Below are 23,991 nucleotides of genomic sequence, written 5' to 3'. Positions count from 1 at the left end.
TAATATGGCGGGATTATTTATTTACACTTATTATAAATGGTTGGGACTAGCTAGAAATCGAACCTGGGACTAAATGTGTTATTTTTTTTATTTATTGTGAGTTTTCGTTTTTTATTGAATTATTCTAGTTTCGATAATTTTTTATGAAAATACTATTTACATGTATTATTAACCAATTTTTTAAGGTCAGGTTACAAATCTGTTCATTTATGCGTAAACTTTCCGATGTTTCCATCGCATGCTTTTCAACATTTACACTTTATTCTTTAATTTAAAACATTCTATCTAAACGTTTTTCTAAATCCTTGAAGCTTATTTAGTTGTAAAACTAACATACGGACAGAGTGACTTGCACGATACTAATTTTAATCCGATGAAATATATACAATTTCTAAGTGTTATTTATTTAAAATATTATAAATGTATTCCCGCTAGTTTTTCCTTGAATATTAATTACCGCAATAACGATTTAGGATGGCAAAAACCAACCTTATATACTACTCATGACAAAATTATTGACATTTTTGTGTTTGTTGTCATGTTTAAATCCGTTAAGAATCCAAAGAGTAACTCACAATATTAGTTATTTATTATTCTTCCCGTAAACTCATCATTAATTAAAGATTTCCGGACGGGAAAAACGAAATAGACTAAGAAATTTTTCATTTTTGAAATCATTCTATTTTTTCTTCAGCTAATTTATATTTTAGAAATAATGCGACATAATCGCCATAGCCACTATCCCGGCTATCAAAGCGGCTAAATGTTTGAGCGATTCGATGCGATTTTCCTCTCTCAGTAGATCTGGTAGTACAGTAACTAGGGCAATGTGAAGGAAGCCCCCCGCTGTGAATGGCGTTATCCACGATGTTCGCGCCTCTGGAAATAATAAATTATTACAAAATAATAATAGAGAAGGAAATTTTTCTTTATAAGTAAATAAAAATCTAATTTAATTTCGCTCCGTACATCCGGTTGTCTGGAAGAAATCGCTGCATAGCGATAAGACCGCCAATTGTTGTAATGTATCCTTAGATTAAGTATTATTGTAATGATTCTAAGAGCAATAAAGTATTAATAAATAAATAAAAATACTACTAATATTAAGAAGTGTGTATGTAACAAAAATAAATTTTAATATTTCAGCACTTGAATATACATATTATGTAATTGACATGTCTTAGAAGTTATATGTAATAATTAAAAAGAATAATTTAATGTCACAAACCGAAATCACTATGCATACTTTAATATAATAAATGCGAAAGTAACTCTGTTTGTCTGTCTGTTACTCAATCATGCATTAACTACTGAAACAATTTGCATGAAATTTGGTATAGATATTTTGATACCCGAGAAAGGATATAGACTACTTTTTACCCCGGGAAATAGGATAGGTTTTATCCCGGAAATCCCGGGACGGGAACTATGCGGGTTTTTCTTTGACTGCGCAGTTGAAGCCGCGAGTGGAAAGCTAGTATGTAATAAATTCTTTAGCATTTGTGATAAACTGATATTCATAAAATAACTAGATTTCCGCCCGCGGCTTCGCCCGTGTTTTCAAAGGAAAAAGCGCATAGTTCCCGTTCCCGTGGGATTTCCGGGATAAAACCTATCCTATGTGTTATTCTAATGTATAAGCTATATTGTGGTAAAGTTTCATTCAAATCCATTCAGTAGTTTTTACGTGAAAGAGTAACAAACATCCATACAAACTTTCGCCTTTATAATATTAGTAGGATATACAATATACATACCGATAGCATTCCTAGCTCCGCTAAAGATAACCGCAGTCATGGCGCCCACAAGACCAGCTGATGCTGTCGCCTGTAACAATTATTTTCATTTATTACAACTAATATTATATTTCTACTGAATGATGAATAAAAACTACTTTTACTTTTGAACTTAATCATGAGAAACCAATAAAAATAATTGACTGCATCACTACTATAAAACAAAGTCGCTTTCTCTGTCCCTATGTCCCTTTGTATGCTTAAATCTTTAAAACTACGCAACGGATTTTGATGCGGTTTTTTTAAAAGAACGAGTGATTCAAGAGGAAGGTTTTAGTATATAATTTATTAGATTTTAGACAAAGCGGGCGAAGCCGCGGGCGGTAAGCTAGTTTACATATATGTAATGTAAAATATAAAAAACGAAAATGTGTTTCATTTATTGGGTAGTTTACCCAGACTTCGAGTACAAATAAGTATTTTTATTAATTTTTAACTTGATAATGGTTCTATATACAATACTTTTATTCTTACCATTTGCGCTTTAGCAGCTTCCCACCGTGAGAATCCACTTTTCAATAGGATCGCGAAATCACCCACTTCATGAGGTATTTCGTGTACTGAAAATATAGTTTTTTTATTCACCAGATTTAAGGTATCATTTCAATCATATTTTTATTTGAATGACAACAATAATTTCTAATATAAATAACATAAAACAAAATTTTATATTTATTTTAAAGTTAGTTGCACATTGCAACATAGTCACTTGTAATGTTATATTGGAATTCACGTTTCTTTTATTGAAATATGACTTTTTTTATCGGATAATTTTCAATTTAAACAAAAAAAAAAATCAGTCGCCACGTTATGGCGAAAGACGCGGATTCGATTTCCACCTCATTACGGATTTTTCTTTATTCTTTCAAATGTTCATAAATTAATATATATTATGAGTTTAAACTTAATATGTATATGTATATAAATCTCGTGTCACAATGTTTGTCCTCAATGGACTCCTAAACCACTTAAACGATTATAATAAAATTCACACACCATGTGCAGTTCGATCCAACTTGAGAGATAGGATAGTTTAAACATGTAGCGAAGCCGGGGCGGACCACTTGTATATTATGAGTTTAAACTCACCAAGTATAGCAAAAGTAGTAAGTAGACCAACTCTAAAGCCGACAAGGAAAGAGCCTCCAACTGCTAACCCGTGGGTGAAGTTGTCTATTGAATTTGCCATTAAATTGAGGTAACCAGCCACCTGAAACATAATAATAATACAGGGTTAGTTTTCAATGAACAGCCAAAATTTAAAATTAAGATCTAGTTATTAAGAGTCCTAATACAAAATTGCGCTGGACGAAAGCTAGTATTTTTACGTTTGAAGGCGATCATCGTGTGTCGAGTAGCAAAGGCTGAAAGCGCTCAAAGTGGAAACATTATAGGACCTTATTATCTCGGTATCGTCTACTCCACCAATTCTAATCTAGTATCGTGGGCTTCCCGACTACTACGCGCGGGAAAAACGTACTTTAGTAATTTTGTGTCTGACGGAGCAGCGCAACACGTCCTACTCCCTAAAGCGCGGAGCGCGGTCTGCCGTAACAGCGTTTGCGCTCCCGTATATAATCGAAAATTCTAGAGAACTTTAAAATATTCCATTACTTTCATAAATCATATAATATGTATTTTTTTGATTGCAAATTTTTAAGCATAAATCTATCATTTAATGTGTATTTTTTATTTATTTTTTACTCTGTTGTATGTTATAAAAATTCGACGCCAAATACACATAAAATTTCATCAAAGTAAGGCTATTTTAACTTAGATTTTCTTTGAATTTTTGAATAAAAGTACTTAAATTGCCTCGAGCATATTTTAGGATGTCTCAGTGTCTTTACTGTCGTATATTTTATAAGAAAACTTCTTCTTTTAAATTCCGTGTAAACTACAAAGACACGAACGTCCCGCATGGAAAAAATTGAAACACCTCTCAGGTTATTGGCTATTAAACAAACTGGACAATGAATATCAATAAATTGTCTCGAGCATATTTTAGATATTGAATGAATCTTTAATTTAAGATAATAAAACACATTGTTACTAATTTAGTTTTGTTAAACGAGCGCCTAAAGAATTACAGAAACAAGTCAAAATCACTCTAAAATCGATAAGGATTCTTAAACCAAAGGTACATTTGAAATATTACTGTCGAATAAAAAAAAAATAATAATAGCATTCATTTGAAAATGTCTTAAAAATTTCCTAAATCGTAAACACGCGATAAGCTTATTGAGAATCAATGCACTTGTGTGCGTGCGCGCATCGCCAAATTTATGTGTGTGCTAACTTCTACCTATCTGGGTTGTTGAACTGAATTGTGCTTTTGTAATGTCCACACGTTCGCTTTTTAGTGGCGGACAGGAATGAAATCTAATTAAAAAAAACGTTTTTTTTTTCATTAGATCGAAAATGTTATTGATTCTGAACCATTTCTGAAAATTTCGCCGGTCATTGAAAAGAAACCCTGTATTTATATTTCTAAAAGTATTTACATGAGGCATGATCGTTTGTAATTAAACATTATTTATCTTTTCCTAAATTACTATCAAGTACTATAAAAAAGGAATTTGATTTCAATTTCATCCGCTTCTTATACAGTTTTGCTAAAAAACATATTATGTATGTGTTAACACAATCGTTTATCCCCAGAATGTGTATTTTGGGTATTTATGAGGCTCCGGCATATTATTTGGCTCCAAAAGTACTGGACCGATTTTAATGATTTTTTTCACTAATAAAAAGGATTATTAATATAATTATTAGGAAGTAACATAGGCTATATTTTTCGTCTTTATCCTGGGTCAGGCTTGTCATACATATTATAAACTAGCTTTCCGCCCGTGGCTTCGCCCGCGTTTTGAAAGAAAAACCCGCATAGTTCCCGTTCCCGTGGGATTTCCGGGATGAAACCTATCCTCTGTGTTAATCCAAGTTACGCTCTATATGTGTGCTAAATTTAATTGTGATCGGTTCAGTAGTGCGTGAAAGAGTAACAAACAAACACACACACATTCTCACAAACTTTCGAATTTATAATACATATTAGTAAGATTATTAAATATAATACTATGTACTCACATGTTTCTTATCACTCTTTTCACTAGACTGCACTTTTTCCCTGGCTTCTCTTAACAAGCATCGTCCCATCCATCTTGAGCCTTTACAACGAACAGCACCATTCGATGAGGCTATAGCACTGCAACAGGCTCCTTCACCTGGAATTGAATAAAAAAAAGACGTGTGTCACTCGGGGACTGCCGCGGTAAAGCTATTGCATGCTATGCCTTCAAGCCACACCTCCGTGTCCGTCGGAGTGGGGAGCGTGAGGTTTTTTCGTTACGGAATTTCTCGATTCGGTCCCCGCGCTCAAGGCCCGCGATAGAAGCTATGCAATAGCTTGATAATATTATATTAGATAGGTAAATAATTTTAGTTTTTGGGTTGATAAAACGTTAATATGTTGACAATTAAACTTCCAGAAGCACTTTGGAAACATCCAATCGTTCATCGGATTGGAAAGCAGTTTAGAGAAGAGCCGTAAATAAAGCCGAAGTTTGTTTTAAAATTATGTAAATATAACATATAAACAAAAATATACAATGTGAAAGTAAATGTGAATAATATATTTCGCTAAGTTGTGTGAATTTGTATTTGTTTGGGGAGATTCTTGATTCAATTAAATTCGATTGGTAACAAATGCATATTTTCAAACTCAAAATTTTCATATGCATGTATAACCAAACTTTCTTTTTTTTCCATTATAGGTACAAACCCCTCAATTTGACTTATTTGCATAGTACATATTTATTGCCCATTTATCTCTAGCTATATCAAATCATCCAGAAATACAATTCTACTGAACCCACCTTTAGTATTATTATTAAACACGCACGTATCATACAATTCCTTGGCCGTGACCTTCCCGTTCCCCCCACACCCTCCCCCCCTTATCTTCTCGGCTTCTAGAAGCTTCTCTATCTCTTCTATCTCTATGTGTCGGATAGATCCATTCTGCTTTGGCTCTTCTTCTTCTTCTTCTACTGTAGCGAAGAGCTTCTCTACTATAATGAAGACTAACATGCCGAACAGACACCAGAGTCCACATTTCATTGATACGTGTTCGCCTTCTGGAATTTAATTTTAAGAAATTTATTTATTATAAATACATAAATATTTCAGGACATTTTTCACACACCGCACGATCTGATCCCATAATAAGCTTTTCGCTTTGGCTGGAAACCAAATGACTGTTAATTTAAAATACATATTTTGGTATAAAGATAATTAACACTCAGACACAGAGCAAACATCAATATTCAACACATTAATATTTGTCCTGGGTGGGAATCGAACCCACAACCTCTTGGCGGCTTGGAAGGCAGGTTCACTACCAAGTTACCAACTAAGCCAACCGGTCAGTCAAAATATGTAAAGGAAAAGAAAAATACGTGGGCCACTCTGAAAGTTTTGCGTAATTTATAAATAAAACAATTTATTTTTATAATATTATATTTACTGCTTTTCAAAGTATTCTCCGTTACATTTTAAACACTTTTTCATTCGTTCAAACCATTTCTGGAAACATGAGGACCATTGGTCCGATGGTATGTTTTCTACATGATGTTTGAAAGCAATCACTGCCTCTTCTGGCCCCGTAAATGTCGAACCTCTCATTAAATCTTTAATTTTTGGGAATACAAAGAAATCGCACGGTGCTAGGTCTGGACTGTGTGCTGGATGGGTCACGAGCGCTATGTTTTCAGAAGCCAAAAATGACTTTGTTTTCTTCGCGGTGTGCGCCGAAGAATTGTCATGGTGCAACAAGATGCGACATCTAGGTCGTTTTTCCCTTATTTTTTCAAAGACATTGGGCAAACAAATAGTGGTGTACCACTCAGCATTAACGGTCTTTTGTTGCTCAAGTGGGATAGTGCAGACAGGACCCGTCTTGGAGAAAAAAAACGCAATCATTTGTTTGCCGACGCTTCTCGCCTGCCTCAATTTTGTTGGTTTGCTGTCACTTTCAAACACCCATACAGAAGATTGCTGCTTTCTTTCTGGAGAATAACAATATATCCATGTTTCATCTCCTGTCACGATGTCATACACAGCATTAGAACGTCCGTGATTGTACTTAAATAGCATTTCCTTACACCAATCTACTCGATGCCGTTTTTGTTCTGGAGTGAGTTCGTGAGGGATCCACCGACAACAAAGCTTCCTAACTTTTAAATGTTCTTGTAAAATTTTCCGAATTTGGCTCATACCAATCCCCAAATGTCCTCGAATCTCCTCATAAGTGATACGGCGATTTTCTTCAATTAGTTGTCTGACGGTAGCCAAATTTTCCTCCGTGATCGCAGTTGTGGGTCGACCTTCACGAATTTCATCATAGAGAGAAACACGGCCGCGATGAAATTCAGCATACCAACGCCTTACAGTGCTCAAATGTGGTGCTTCCCTCCCAAAAGCATTTTGAAGGCGAGCAGTGCAATCTTGTGGAGAAAGCGAACTTTTAAAATCATAAAAAATCATCGCCCTAAAATCTTTTCGTGTAAGTTCCATTTTTGCTACGGACAATGAACTTCAACTTGGGATAAAAAACAATTGACAAGCGCTTCCCGCCAAAATTTTTTTTTCTTCTACTAATGAGACTTCATATGTTAAAAAAAAATAACATTCGAAATTCAAACATTTATGGGTGGCCAGTAACGCAAAACTTTTAGAGTGAACTAGGTACAATATTTTGGAACGAAAGTTATACTGGCCATAATAAATGACAACACTTTTACAGTGTCATATATTGGAAAGTTTTTATCATTCAGCCATGTTTAAAATAAATGAATATTTGTGTATATTTCAAGAACATTAGCTATAATTTAGGTTAACATTATTGTTTTAGTTAAAAAATAATGACTTGTAAACACATACATTAATTCAATATTGAAATTAGTACATGATAAATATTTGTGAAATTCTTAGATCACATTAATATACGTGTTTATTTTGGATATAAACTCTGGACTGCAGAGGATGTTTTTTTAATATTTTTTTCCAGTAGTTACGATGGTAATAATGTGATCATGAATTTTCTAGATTTTCGCTTCAGTGTTTGTAAGAAAACTTCTTCGTAACGACTTGGCTTTGTACTTTATATCTGTTGATCTTATAATTTTTTATGCATATTTAATTGTTCTAATAAATCGCAAAATATATTTTATACAGCTGATTAGGATGTATTCGCAAATCAATTTTTTTGACACTGTATATGAAAATATGTTACATTGGCTTCTGATAAACTGTTGTTGTGATTTTAATTCACGTATTCTGTACTTTAACCTTTGTATGAATAATATTTTCTATTTATCTGCTATTGCTCGAAACGGTGAAGGAAAACATCGTGAGGAAAGCGAAATATCGAAGAATCAAAAGTTCCACGACATGTGATATCTGCCCGCACTTGGCCAGCGTGGTGGATTATGGCCTGTACCCTAATAAGAGGCCGTGTCCCAGCAGTGGGAACGTATATGGGCTGATGTTGATGATGATGAATAGCCTATTTGTATAATTCTACCAAAATTTGAAAGCTTCGTAATTCGAAATAACGGTTATCAGCATTTTTCAATTCGGTCGACGTTGTAGTTGTAGTACTGGACCCCAAAATACAGGCTGTCCTAGTAGGCTAGTTTGGGGTCCAAATGTTACATGTTTGTACCTAACCTACAAATTGATCAATAAATGATTTTATTATTTTTATTTATTATATAATTTATTATATTATTTTATTTATTATTTATTATTATAATAAGTTGTTTATAGAAAGCACTAGGTCACTAGGTAAACATTATAGTTTATATAAATAAAACATTAAATATTACACAGACTACCTAAATATTTACAAAATTATCTACTAGTGATATCTTACGTAGACGAAAACAAACATAAAACCATAGCATAAAATGATTCATAAAGAAGATTCCTCTGTTATCAACATAATATGTCACTGAACCTCATAAGACTAAAAAAACATAATATATAAGAATGTAGGTGTATAGTGTATAATGTATATACATGAAAATTTATAGGTACTAATATTATAAAGCTGAAGAGTTTGCTTGTTTGAACGCGTAATCTCGGGAACTACTGGTCCGATTTGTATATATGAATATTGCATAATGTTGTGAAAGACTGATGTATGGAATATGTTTTAAGACAAAAAATAGGGATAAGAAAAAGTAAGAATTGACTGATTTTGTGTCATCTTGCATCTGTATACGAAATTTAATTAGGTAAAATTCTATAGTTTGTAAGTTTAAATAATTACTACTCAATACACATGAAAATCAGATTCACAATAAGAAAAACACACCAAATCATGAATCGACAAAAAAATGTGCTGTTACTTTAATATTTATTTCTTACAAATCACTACACTACAATCATAGACTCCATACACGCCAAATGGTAAGATAACGCCACAACAAGTTTGTTTATTTACTTGGAACACATTACCTCGTGATCACACGATTTTAACGTTACCTTATTACAATGCAATAGAGGTTATATTAGCGAGTAATCAGCTGGCAACACAAAACCTCGACGCATAATTAAGTATATCGTCATGTAGGAAAACACGTGCGTTCTTGACAATGGACTTGTATGACACATTGTTAATATTGACGTGATTGTATTTCTGAATTAACTGTCAGATTGTGTGTACTTGTCATTAGATGGCTTTTGTTATATGTCTGATTCACGTAAAAACTTACATTTTGGGCAATTCAATTAGGAGACTAATTTTCCATACTACATATAAGGTGCTATAAAATATATTACGGGATTTAGTGTATTTTTTAAAACGGTTAATTATTTTTACTTTTATATAAATGAATTTATTGCACGCCTCATAAGCGAAGCGTTGAGGTGGGTACTACTGTCACTTCGCGCAAAACATCTGATTTTTCAAACTTAAAATGTCTCTAAGTATCATACATTGCACTTGTAAGATAATACATACACACACATATTAAGAAAAAACACTATTTTTAACGTTCATGATATTTTTGATGTCATTTTTGTTATTTAAACTAGTTAAAAAACAGTTTAAAAAAGTTCTGTCTTGGACGTCCGTGTGTCTGTATGTGCGGATCCTTTTTCTTGTTAACACGATAGCGACCGAAATACTTTACTAATCGAGTCTTTTTTTTTCTCTTACGCTTGAGTATGCTCAGGAATAGAACCCTTTCATTTTTCAGGGTCTGATTCGATGTGGTTTAATTGTTATTAAATAAACAAAAATAATAATTAATAAATATTTATTAAAAAAAAATTATGAGGCGTGCACTTTTGGATTTTCCAAATTATTTATTAGTATGGGACTAAATAAATTTTTAAAATGTTTATGTTTTATGTGACTTAATTTTCGTTGTTAAAATTTTTAAGGAGAGATGGTCGTTATAAATGATAATGTGGTTTAATGCTCTAAGTGATAATGTTGCATTTGAGAAGGCAATATAGCATAAAGCTTTTGATTTTAAATGTATTCGATAGAATAATTAATTATTATATTCCTTGAAGTACCAGGATAGTTCTTATGTAGAGAAAACATAAATATATGTACCACGGGCGAAGCTGGGGCGGACCGTTAGTACTAAATAAATATATCTGTACAGTGTACAAGTATACTTCTAAGATTTAATTTAAATACATATATCTAAAAAGCCTTGTTGAATAGATTCACATAACAAAGAATACAGGAAATAATACATAGCAAAAACATCCATTTCCTATTACATAAAACGAATTTCAAGTTCTTCTTGTGACATTGAATTAACAATATACTGGGACAATATAAATAATAGTTACTGGATCGATGAAACTTTGGGTCAAAGAATTATAGTCCGGGATACATCGCCCATTTTTGCAAGTGATTACTATCAAGCTAATTTTTCGTGAGTAGCTTTATTTTGATGAGATGCCCAATAATTTCATGTACGAAACTCTCGATTGTGGTAGCTACCAGAGGAAACAAGGATAGAATATTTTGATTTGATGGTTCTCAAATATTAATTACTAACTGAATGTTTTTTTTTGTTCAATCTCAAGATAATTATCTAAATTATTCGAAAAAATATTTGTCCTACAAAATCTATGGTTTGATCAAAGAGTCCCCCTTTCCAATGTGTATCGATAACGAAGTCATCATAAATGATTACTAACCAGCTGATTTTTTTATTTTCACTTATTTAATACTTATATAATTCAACAGACATATTGTCCTACAAATTGCGTAATAAATATTTGAGAACCGTCAAATCAAAAATTTTTATCCTTGATACCTCTGTAAGCTACCACAATCGAGAGTTTCGTACATGAAATTATTGGGCATCTCATCAAAATAAAGCTACTCACGAAAAATTAGCTTGATAGTAATCACTTGCAAAAATGGGCGATGTATCCCGGACTATTAATTAGGTGTGAATAAATAACGGGAGTGACGTATTTGCCGGTCGATTGATACACGTAATAGTGAAAATCGATGTATTTAGGTCTGAAATAATATTGATTTGCAGAATGTGATTTGAAGTTTAGAGGTCGTTTAAAGGAGATTTTAAGATTCTTTTGGAGGACAAATACTTAGTGGACTGGCGAAAATATTTAGCAGTCATCGGTCTTACAACCGCTAGTTTTAAATATGCACTATATTTTAATTTTAGGACGACATAATAATGTTCTTTAACCACACTTTGATAACTTTTCAGATATATTAAAGTAACATAATTAATAAGCATAGGAACATAAATTAAAATACTCTAAAATTTACATTTTTGTTATAACTTTTGCGAATATTAAATTTATATAAGTGGAAACTGGATTTCATTTTTCCATTTCTTAATATTTAACACAACCTTAAAAGCCTTGCTAAGAACTAACTAAGTTATTAACTTACCTTTCGTATTAGCAAGATCGTTTTGCCACGCTTCAGGAAGCAAGTGTAAAAACACATCTCCAAGAAGACCGCCCACTGCAAAACTTAGCAGTATCCTTAGTGTGGCCGCACCAGCTGGAAAAATATATTACAGATTAAAAAATATTAACGTCTCATGTACAAAACATATTAGTGGGTCGTTAATTATTAGATATTATTTACTAGCTGTGCTCCACGGTTTCACCCGTATTGCTCCGCTCTTGTTGGTCTTAGCGTGATGAAATATGTATAAGCCTTCCTCGATAAATGGGCTATCTAAGGGCGTTTGTCCACTACAAGGAATTTTACGGTCCGGCATTCCGATTTTTTACGGTCCGGTATGGCACGCCATTAATCTATATACTAGCTTGTGCACTATACGTAATTTTACTGTCCGACATTTTACTTTTCCCTATTCCGGATGGTTTTTTGTGTCTACGAGTCGCTGTAGGTATAATTGTTTTCGAATGCCCACTTGCTTGGATTTTACTGTTTTTACTGCATATGCCAATTGAAAGCAAGCTCTTGTTTTACTTTCTTTTAGTTGGCAATGAGATTTGAGAAGTCGGTATTGTTATTTTATATACATTGACCAAGCATTGACCTATAATTATTATCTAAGTAAGTGTTGGTAAGTTAAAGTTCAAGTGGGAATAGCTTTAGCTCCTCGTCACCGATTAAAATAAATAAGTGAAACACGCATTTTAAATCTCTTACGGAACTTTACTTTTTATTATAACGAAATAATATAATATTTCACCTTCTATATTTTTTACTCGTTTCTTGCAAAATGCAAAAACAATCATTTATGATAGCATTATACCGCCAAACTTCCTTGAACTGTACCGCACTGATCCGAGTAAAGACGGACAGGTGCACAAGCAATACATCGGTTTTTTCATGCCACACCGGACCGTAAAAAATCGGAATGCCGGACAGTAAAATTCCTTGTAGTGCACAAGCGCCCTAATACTGAAATAATTTTTCAAATCGGACCCTACTGTTCCGTTCCTGAGATTAGCATTTAGCACGTTCAAACAAACTCTTCGGCTTTATAATATTAGTATAGATATAAATTAACCCAAAATGTGATGATGATCATAATTCCTACTATTGGAACAAAATGTGTTTTCTAAGTTGTAGTTGTTTATGTGTATAAGTTTATTAATTTATATTTGTTTATCCGTTTCCTATTGGTTGGATAAGCTTTGCGTATGGGACTAGGTACTTAATATGTCCGGAAATATTTATTTTAATCTAGGTGTTAAAATACTACCTTCATTCACTACACAACTATGTTTTGCCGACGTATCTATTATATATTGAAACATTTTTAGAAATTTAAAGAATCGTATAATGGAGCGATAAAGTGTACCAATACAGGGACACCGGCCTCATATGAGGGTTAAGGCCAAAGACAACTTCGCACGCCGAGTATGGATTAGTTTGATTACGCATACATCAATTTTTATTTACAGAAAAATCCTGTCGATATCATATTGATGTTTTTCTTCACCATTTGGAAACATCATGTCTATTATTAACTAATATTTAAGCTTATCGTATTCTTTCTTCATTCTTATCATTCGAATAAACATAGGAACAAGTTAACAAATCAATAATTAAACACCGCTATCAATTATCATGTAATACAGCAATCGATGTTATCAAAATCACTTCAGGTTGTACAGATTATGTTATAAAATTGTACTTTAGATAGCGTTAATCTGTTATTGGTAATTCTATATCGAGCTGTGATTGAATATTCTTCAAAAGATAATAATAGAGACAATTTTTAGTTTCACAATTACTTTTATGCAGTTTTCAAAATAAATATTATAAAGAACTAGCTTTCCGCCCGCGTAGTTCCCGTTCCCGTGGGATTTCCGGGATAAAGCCTATCCTATGTGTTAATCCAAGTTACCCTGTATATGTGTGCTAATTTCATGGTAATCGGTTCCATAGGTAGGTACCTGGTTGCGTGAAAGAGTAACAAACAAATATACATACACATACATCCATCCTAACAAACTTTCACATTTATAATTTAAATGTAAGTAATTGTATTCCTTTATTTGGATATAGAAGGTTTAGAACAAAAGGAATAAAGGCATTTGGAGCGAAGATATACAGAATCAGTCACATATTGATGTTATCTGATAGATTATCGTTAAGAGTTTCATATTCTTATCGGACACATCCACAATGTTAAACTGATCGACCTTTGATTTAAAAATTTATCGTCTACTAGCTGATAGACCGGACTCTCAGTGGAGTTTCGTTTGCAAAAATAGCGGACCTAAATCTGACTTCTGATATATATTGTATAGATCCCAGACATCCTATACACAGATGTTGCCAACCAGTTTTGTGGTCCCCCTCTCCCCACCCCGGTAATTAAATATAAAAAAAAAACTTGAAAATATACTCGCCATCTTTGAATGCTCCCCCCACTCCCCCATGCAACTATTTCACTGTACGAACTATTGAATCGTAAACAATGGACTATTGTTAATTATTTAAAATAATAATTTAAAAAATATATTCATAAGTTTTCAATCTATAGTGGTTTAAAGTTAACTCAAAAACGGAGCATTTTCGTAAATTTTCTAAAAAATCTTAGAGAAAGTGTAAGAAATGTTATAGTATGCTATATATGTATTCGTGATCTACACAATAAGCTCTTTCATTTGATACCCCACACGGCATGTTTCGGAAATTTTTATTTTTTTCATTGTATGCCATATTTAATTACCGGGGTGGGGAGAGGGAGGCCACAAAACTGGTTGGCAACATCTGTCTATAGGATGTCTGGGATCTATACAATCTATATCAGAAGTCAGATTTAGGTCCGCTATTTTTGCAAACGAACATCTCCTTGGAGCCTGCTCTATGACCCGATATACATTGTCCTGACTTTGCGCGAACTGTCTAACGCGCGCCTAAGTTTTCTAAATTTAATGAATATTTGTGGTTTAATGCTCTAAGAATATTTGGCGCAATTTTTTTTAAGTTTTTCCTTTATAAGATTCTTCTTCTGGCAATAACGAACACAACAAAAAAAATATTATCACGTGTGCACATGTGACGCCGCGTCTAACTCTAGTCTTATTCTCAATTTAGAAATTATGATTAGAAAAATATACTTAAGTAAAACCAATGGACAAATTAATTAACATCAGAGCATATCATATTATAGAATGCTGTATGGCCAAGGCATACCAAATGATTAGAAACTAAAAAAAAATAACATCCACGAATTGATTTTCGTAGAACGACTTATGGAATGCCAAAAAGAGCATCGAGGATGAATAAAACAAAAGTAGGAACGTCTGAATTCCGAGTAATGATGTGATGTTTATAAATAAAATGCCGGGTCAGAGTTTAATCTCTTTGCCGGGTTTATCTATTGTAATAAATTATATATTATAGGTATTAAATATAAATGTCGTAGGGTTCCCCGTGGTTAAGATAATGAATGGGCACTGTATGTTATCAGCTTTGAACTAGTAGACAATGCCACCCATGTCCCAACAATTTTTTTTTTGTTAATATAGAATCTTTAGAAATTAGTTATTTCCCCAGAAAACGCTATGTTATCACTTATCAGGAAATCTATACTAAAGTGGAAATTATTCATACTGAGGCTAAGTTTTATATGATATTTTAAGTCAGGTTTCAGGTTCAATTTCACATAGGTCATAGGTGAAATTACAAACGAGCACAAATCAACAAAACGGGATTTTTTTTAAACTATCATTTTCCTTCTATAGAAAAAATATAAATACAAATCCTTCATAATACTTAGAAGCTACTGATATCTATTATCAAAACCTGATTAAATACACCGCGAGAGATGAAGTGCTTTAAAATATCTTACAACTGTGTCAATTATATTTCGTGTAAGGCATCACGTACTGTTTATCAGCAATACGAATTAAGTTTTATCCCTTTCAAGTGTTTAAATATTTAAAAGTTTTACTTGATAATGTGTTACTACAAATTATGTCAAGTAAACTGGGCTATTTTCTATTTAAGGGCAAGAGAACCATCTTAAATTAAGAAAGAAATGTTTATGGTCTTACGAATAAACAAATTGGCATACATTTTGATTATTAAAGAAATACCTAACTCAATTTCTAACAAAATAGTAACAACTAACAGTACCTACCTTTACAAGTACGTTAATTTGTTGGTCCCGGACTTATTTCACCACACAAATTAACGAGACCTACATTTTACTTCGGAACTCAATTCAGCTAGGTTATTGGTAGGAGAGAAAAAATCAGTCATCGTTATTAGACAGATATGAAAAAGACTTATTTATATTAATAACTAGCAAACCGGGCGAACTCCGTTTCGCCACCAGATACACCTTTTGCCATAAACCTCACGGAGCCCGAGACCTTTCCAACGAATGCAAAACCGTGGAAATCGGTTCGTGCATTCTGGAGTTATAGCGTCAAGAAGGAAAACCCGACTTATTTTTTATATAGTAGAAGACAAGTGTCAAAAGACGATAAAAAGCGATAAAGTTATTTATTTTATTTAAAAAATAGCCATTTTTATTCTATTCTCGAATAAAGAATTACACTTTTCTGTTTTTATCGTAAGTATAGGTACTTACGGCTGATGGAAACGATAGATTTCAATTGAGAATGAAATTGCTTTTTTCGCAAGAGCGAGTTTTCGTCATCAATTTATATCAACCTAATAGAATGGTCCACGCAAACCAGAAATAGTTTAAAGTAAATTACAAAAAGTAGAAATTGTAAGACTACGCCACGTTCGAGTTTCCTAATTTTTCTGATAATAAACTATAAACTAGCCGCTAGACCAGACTCCGCCCGGGATAAACAAAATAAAAATGTTAAAAATATATTATGACGATTCAAAAGTGCTTCTAGAAGTCTAATTGCATAAATAAATGTGCCTTTGTCACTCAAGAATATTGAAGAACATAGAAAGAGATTTTTTTAAATCGGTACAGTAACAACTCATAATATGTAGCTTAATGTAAAGATTTGGTGATGTTGGCAATCCAAAAAATACACTATAAGATGTACCTATGTATAAATCTATAGTAGATGTTGGCCTGAGTTATTTTAAAACATCAAAGTCTGTGATCAAAGTCAATACGTAAGATAATAATTTCGTCCACGTAGCGGACAATGTTGCTATCACAATATCGAATGATAGATTATTATTTATCTAAAGAGAAATCTGTCACTAACTCGTTGCTAAAATATTGCTTAATTTTCTGAAATTCTAAGGCCATTTTGCGCCGACATGACAGTGAGACGATTTATTTATTTAAGTCATAATATGACAAACAAAAATATACAGATATACTAAATATATTATAGTACTAGGGAAGCGCGTACCATGAAACCTCATGTTAGCTTTCCATCAGGCGAGATTGTGGTCAAGGGCTTCCCTATCTACTGTAAAAAAATACATATTATAAAGTCGAAGAGTTTGTTTGATTAGGAAACCAGGAACTACGAGCTTGATTTTAAAATATCAGTATTAGATAGCCTATTTAGCGAGCAAGGCTGTATAATATTATCATAACGCTAAGATCAATAGGACCGGAGCAATTCGGGTAAATCCGTGAGCCACAGCTAGTGTAAAATAAAATGGACACTGACAAAATCTAATCTGATTGCCTTTTCAACATAATATTTTAAAATTATATTCATACTATCTGCCAGTTAAAAATAAAATATAAAGCAATTGTTTTTCTACCCAATGTAACAAGTAAATGCTTTTTTACAAACTATAGTACCATTAATCATTATCAGGCTTTCAGTACATCCTATTGGAAATTGGAAAATATGCTCATTAATATTGTCGTAAAATTTATCAATGGTCAAATAGACAATTACCCTAAGCAATAAACAATTATCAGTGTATCATGTAACATCCTTTTATTGAGGAAAACTTTATTGTAAACATTTGTTTGGTTCCCATAATATGGACAAGTTTATTGACTGACGTTGAATTGGCAATAGGAAACTCATTTTTTGCATTAAAACATGATGAGTACTTTTGTTATTAAATTTAGACAGATAAAAACAAATGACATCTCGATCAAATTTTGAGAATAGCCTATTCTTTTCTGAGAAAAGTTTTCCTTTTATAATTATCTATAAATTACATTTTTAATCTAAACTAATATTATAAAGCTGAAGAGTTTGTTTGTTTGTTTGAACGCACTAATCTCGGGAACTACTGGTCCAATTTGAAAAATTCTTTCGGTGTTAGATAGCTCATTTATCGAGGAAGGCTATAGGATATATGGAGCCACAGGGGTGCAACTGCGTGGAGCAGCTAGTGTTAATAATATAAGGGTAAAATTTTTGAGCTCAGGCGAATTATGTATGAAAATTAAAAGTATTTTTGTAAGGCATATAAGCTTTTGCAGCATGTCTGGTTACTTTATTGATGAGGAAATGAATCAAATTTTATAACATAGATTGGTAAGCGTTAATCCGTTGTGTTATGTGTAGTTTTAAAGATTTGAGCATACAAAGGGACATAGGGACAGAGAAAGCAACTTTGTTTTATACTATGTAGTGATTTAAATACAATTTTATATCTATCATGTGATATGAATTATGAATATTTTTTGTATAAACCACAACAAAAGACAAAGAAATGAGGATTCCAGTTTACATAAGACACCATGCATCAGTGAATTTAGATCGCAAAAACTTAAATTATAAACTATTTAGCAGCATAGCAGGCAATAAAAAATTGTTATATCCTATATTTTTATGTTGATCTGATTAAACTAGTTAATTTTATGGAAAAAAAATATCTTGTTCTGTTTTTATTACAATAATTGGCTCAGTTGCTTAAATCGCATTCGAAATTTAAATTACGAAGACAATGATGTTCTTTGTAATAATATGACAATGCAATACCGAAAATAGATTGAAATATGATAAAAATAATTTACCTCCGTCTTTGAACGATGCAGTCTCATCAATTGGAATTATCAGCAAAGGTAGAATGCCACTTAAACCAACAAGTACTGATGCCATTGCAGAAAATAACCATGGGTGTTCATCTAATTCTTCCACAAAGGTATAGAAATATTCTGGAAAAATTCCCGCCATAACCGTTGATTCCATTTTCGTAATTTATTTTTAAACTTGACTGGCAATGTTTTTTTGTAAACAAAGGTTTACACCAAGAAGGTTTTATTGTTTTCAATAAAGTCTCATATTTTTAGGAACACACAACCATTTATACGTACTAATCTGCACTGAGATCGAGTGCGTCCGTGGTTCAACCTTATCTACTCAGACTAAAGATTATTGATAAAGATTACTATTTAAAAAATTTACATAATATACTGTGTTCGATTTATAAATCACAAGTACTTAGGAGCACTAATCTCTACGCACTACTTTATTTTGACTTGATTTGTTTCAAATTAAAATTATTGAATCCAAACGTCAAATGAATATGATCACTGTGACATAAGAAGCATAGACTAGATACTCTTTGGACTAGAGTGATAGAGTCCATTAGATTGCCAGTTTAAACCAGCTAGTGTCGCCATATAAGTCAAGAAATGTTGCACTGAAATCTAATGAAATTAGAAATTATAAATTTTCAAACAAATAAAAGTTCGTTATTAAATTTATTATTGATTTCTTATTTTTCAACTTTATGTTTCATAAAATATTCTATTTATTTGTAATATTATTTAATATGAAAGTTATCATTCAAAATTTTCAAGATGGTTAGGAATATAATTATTACTATAAAAACTACACAACAAAGAGTAGTACATATAATACTATTGCTACAGAAACAGGAGTTTCCCGAAGCGCTGCTTTGTCTGCTTTCAACCGACTAATTGTGGATGTGGACGTTAGGAAAAAGTAAATTCTCAACATAATATTTCAAAATGACGAGCGTTTATAAACGGTTTTATAAAGTTTTTAGTCAAGGTTAAAAAATCACGAGCGCGAAGCGCGAGTGATTTTTCCTGAAAAACTTGACGACTTTATTTGTTTGCAGGGAACCTTGAGGGAAATGCCAGATAATTTTGAAGCTCGTGTGGTATTCGGGAGATTATTTTTCCGTCCCAAATGTCGGCCAATAATTTCACAATTGAATTGAACCTGTCAGTTTGACGTCAACGACCAGAGAAAATTTTCAAAAAATTATCAGTATAATGACGTCGAATGGTGCAATTCTATTGGTCGATATTTGGGTCGGAAAAATAATCACTGAAAATGAAAATTAAATCATTTAAAAAAGGAAAATACGTAACGAATCTACTTTTTAACCGACGTTCCTTACGTCCCCAAAACGTGGGAAAGTTTTAATTCCTATCGTTTGATTATTATTTTTTTTTGTTGAAGTCGTTTTGTTTAAGTTTTGTTTTATAATGTGAGCGTGGATATAAAACTTTTTGTGCTAAATTACCAATATTTGGCGCCTGCTCGCTTACATTAGCAAATTGGTTGTATTGTAAATTATCTTTAAAATGTTCATTGATAATATTATTTTAAGACTGCCTAAAAATATAACGACAAATATATTATGTTATTAAAATGTATTATTTGCGCCTATGTTAAATAATGTTTTAAAATTGATTTGCGCATGCATCATTGGAATCAATCAATCTTATAGGACATTAATGAATACCTACGTAATATTATAGAAGTAATACTTTAACGTTATTAATTTAATGCTTTAAACATGATTAATTTAATTTATCTATTAAATAAAATTGAATACATAATTTTAATTTAAGTAAGTTTTTATTAGACTTAAGAACTGATTGTTTTTTTTAAATATGGTATCTGTAAAAAAAATAAAACATTTAAAATTGGAATTCAATTAGTTAACACTAAAACCATCGGGTAATAGCCGCGACAATGAATAATTAACAATGTTTGAAAACCGATCTACAAGCGACAGCGTGACACGAATGCAACACGAATCTTCTTGGCAATGCTCTCCAACCCAGTTAAAGCGAAATGCCGTACTTATTTTGGCCTGCCAATTTATATATCACAGTACTCCGCTATACAACGTACCTATCGGCTACAAATTAAAAGCAGTGATCTGAATAAGTTCGCGCCAAAATGTTCGTTTGAATTTTGTGTCGAAATTTCCCGCGTCACCTCGAGACTGAAGTGTTTTGCCCGATTTGGATTGTTGCCTTCACGATGGATTCCTGGGGCATTTTGAATGTGGACTCTGTGGCTCTTGTATCCCGTGATGACACTCAAGCCAGCTTTCGCAGGAAACAAACTGTGGTATGTTTTTAATTTTTTTTGTATTTCATTCAACTAATTAAGATGTAATGTGTGTGTCATTTGTAATTTATGTTAGTTGACTCATTGGAAAAGATTCTGAATGTCATTTCACAAATAAATATATTCTGATTGACATCTTACATCTATTGGAAATAAATAAATAATTATTGTTTATTCGTACACAATATAGTATTTTTCAGGCAGGTAGGTAGTATAATATTTATTGCGCCTACTGATGTTGTTTTTGTTGCCTTTTAATTATTTTATCATGCAAAGCAATGTTTTTATAATGTGTAAATAAATACATAACAGTAAATGTCGAACAATAAAAAGAAGAAGGTACTTAGGTAGTTAAGTACTTACTTCTATATTTTTTTCGATTCTGAATAAAACAACATATTATAATCAAAGATTACTCATTTACTTTTAAATTAATATTTAACATACTTACTTTAGAATTTAAAGATATGAATATTTTTTAATCCAAACGTAAATCTTAATTCTTGAAAAACCTAATTTCTATATATATAATTTATTAAGGAAACATACAGATAATAGAAATGTATGTTAGAAAAGCGTCTTACATACCTACCTACCCACCAAATATTTAGCTACTAGCTGCGCCCTGCGGTTTCACCCGCGTGGCTCCGATCCTGTTGGTCTTAGCGTGATGATATATAGCCTACAGCCTTCCTCGATAAATGGGCTATCTAACACCGAAATAATTTTTCAAATCGGACCAGTAGTTCCTGAGATTAGCGCGTTCAAACAAACAAACAAACTCTTCAGCTTTATAATATTAGTATAGATAGGCAGGTTCATAATTACCTACAAGAATGTTCATTCTAATAAAAAAAAAATAATCTTCAGTAGACACTAGAAATGTAATAGAAGAAAAAAGTACTTATTAAAAACTATATTTTCAACAGCTATCATAATTAAGTTACTGACGCATTCATAACTAAAATCATACCGTATAAATATTTATCTTATTAAGATGGACAGACCAAAAAACCGCGTTTTAAATGAGATGTGTTCTTTTATAAAATACGTATGACATCAAGCGAATAGTAACAGATGTTCAACCAACGTCAACGGATTCCATTAATGTATAGATATTAATATAATATTAGATATGTACCTACATATCTATTTTTTGATAATTTTGTGACATTACGTCTGGAAATGCTGGAATATTTGAAGGTTATTAAATACTAGCTTTCCGCCCGCGGCTTCGCCCGCTTTGTCTAAAATTAATAAATTATATACCTACTTAATAAAACCACAGATAAAATAATACTATCTAGCGAAAACCTTCCTCGAGAATCACTGTAAGTATAAGTATCTATATTAAAGGTATACAGACGCATACAGACATACAGACGGCGGAAAGCGACTTTGTACTATGTAGTGATTTTCAATAAGTATCTACTAAATGTATTGAAAATGAAACCAGCATTAAAGACGCTTCAGTATGCTAACATACGCTTTAAAAGTAATTTTTTAGAAGTACTTTTGAATCGACAAAATCGATACAGTTAATTAATCAAATATTTGTTTACCAAATACTGCTCTACCGGTTCAGAAAGTATTTCTACAGAGAACTGGATAGAGCGCAAGAACCTCTGTGGTTCTTGTAACCGTCCCTAATTCTTGGCGACAAAATTCCACAGATTTGGAAAAGAGTAATTTCAAACAGGAATGCATTTTTAAGCGAAATTATGGCAAATAAAAAACATTCATAGTTACACGTATAACACGTTTTGAATAAAAGTTAAAATTAAAATACATTAGATGGCGATAAAACGTCTGAAGTTGTGTAGAGAACCTGAAATCAGCGGTCATCGTAAGATATACCGCAAAAGGTTGTTAAAGTTACCTAGTTTGTTTTGAATAGGTTTTTAACATAGGTACCATCTTTAGTACAAAATAAAGTTATTTCATAAACTTTTCAGAGTAGGTATAGCTCGACTGTGCATAACATAAGCACCTGTGTACTTTGATATTTAATGTTGAACTTACAATTATTTACATAGGTAAGTCATGTTTACTGTGTATCTGTGTGTACTACATCAATTGTTGAATGGTTGACCATTCAACAATTTACCTATATCTATTATATTGTATTCGGTATACATATCTAGCAGGCTAGCAGCCAAATTTTGACTGGAAATGTTGATATAATATATTCTCCTAATTATAAATATAAGTACATAAAATTTTGGTTTCATCAAAAAACTATGAATAATAATTATGGAAGTGAGATACACATAATAATAATAAGGGCGTAGGGATGTGACGACCCCATCGCCCACGGTTGGAATATCTATTGTCTACGTGACAATAGATATTCCACCCGTGCAATCAGTCAACCCGCAGGACATCTTGTGGCGGGGTGTCGGGGAGTAGCGACCCCGCGGGAACCGAGTGCTCCCGGGGAGGCCCCTGTCTTCATCTCCGGCTCGCCTTCACCGGCCGGTCGGAGTGAAGCCTGACGAGGACAGGACCCCCACCTCTGGCTTGCCTTAACCGGCCGGCCAGAGTGGAGTCGCGAGAGCTTTTAGCTCGAAGGGTGGATGCGAAGCGTAAGTGGCGAGTGGGCACGTGATGCTGGACCCTCAGGGAGCGCGTGATCGTAGTTTAAAGTCCAGGGACGCCTCTCCACCCTTAGCTGCTCACAATATGTTGCCCCCTTGTCGCACTATTGCAGCGACTTATTTCGGGGGCCCATACAGTGAGAGGGCGAGTCACCACCTGCCAACATATTTTTACTTTCTTTTAGTAGAAAGGCAGGTGCCATAGTTTCCCATAGTCCTCAGTACCAGTCCATTTAGCATCCCAATCCATAGCCCAATCATTAAATTTCCATACCCTGCAATAGTCCTACATCGGCCGCGGACTGCCCAGGGCTGTATCTCTATAGTGCAGT

The 23,991-nt window shown here is 32.8% G+C and overlaps 1 protein-coding gene across 1 annotated transcript; it reads right to left on the bottom strand.

The window, feature by feature from the left end:
* Window positions 1-546: 546 nt before the first annotated feature.
* Zip99C (Zinc transporter Zip99C) lies at window positions 547-19,251 on the bottom strand. The gene is made up of 8 exons (XM_089710068.1): window positions 18,740-19,251; window positions 11,758-11,871; window positions 5,675-5,935; window positions 4,887-5,023; window positions 2,886-3,006; window positions 2,271-2,356; window positions 1,758-1,827; window positions 547-879 (listed from the first exon to the last, which is right to left on the bottom strand). Exons 1-8 carry the CDS (start codon window positions 18,912-18,914, stop codon window positions 707-709), a joined length of 1,137 nt encoding a protein of 378 aa, XP_089566194.1. The 5' UTR covers window positions 18,915-19,251; the 3' UTR covers window positions 547-706.
* Window positions 19,252-23,991: the final 4,740 nt, after the last annotated feature.

This window comes from Colias philodice, chromosome 23 (assembly GCF_061535455.1).
Source record: "Colias philodice isolate Cphi_HAF_F1 chromosome 23, ilColPhil1 Martin Lab GWU primary, whole genome shotgun sequence".
In the NCBI taxonomy this organism is placed as follows: domain Eukaryota; kingdom Metazoa; phylum Arthropoda; class Insecta; order Lepidoptera; family Pieridae; genus Colias; species Colias philodice.
Note: the sequence above shows the minus strand (reverse complement) of the source record. Positions and strands in the feature narration are given on the sequence as shown.

Excerpts from the sequence above, each read along its gene's own strand:
- Zip99C (XM_089710068.1), bottom strand. The coding sequence starts at position 18,914 with ATGGAATCAACGGTTATGGCGGGAATTTTTCCAGAATATTTCTATACC. Across the intron at positions 2,357-2,885 it reads TACTACTTTTGCTATACTTG|TACACGAAATACCTCATGAA; the intron begins GTGAGTTTAAAC and ends CTATATTTTCAG. Across the intron at positions 1,828-2,270 it reads AAGCTGCTAAAGCGCAAATG|GCGACAGCATCAGCTGGTCT; the intron begins GTAAGAATAAAA and ends TAATTGTTACAG.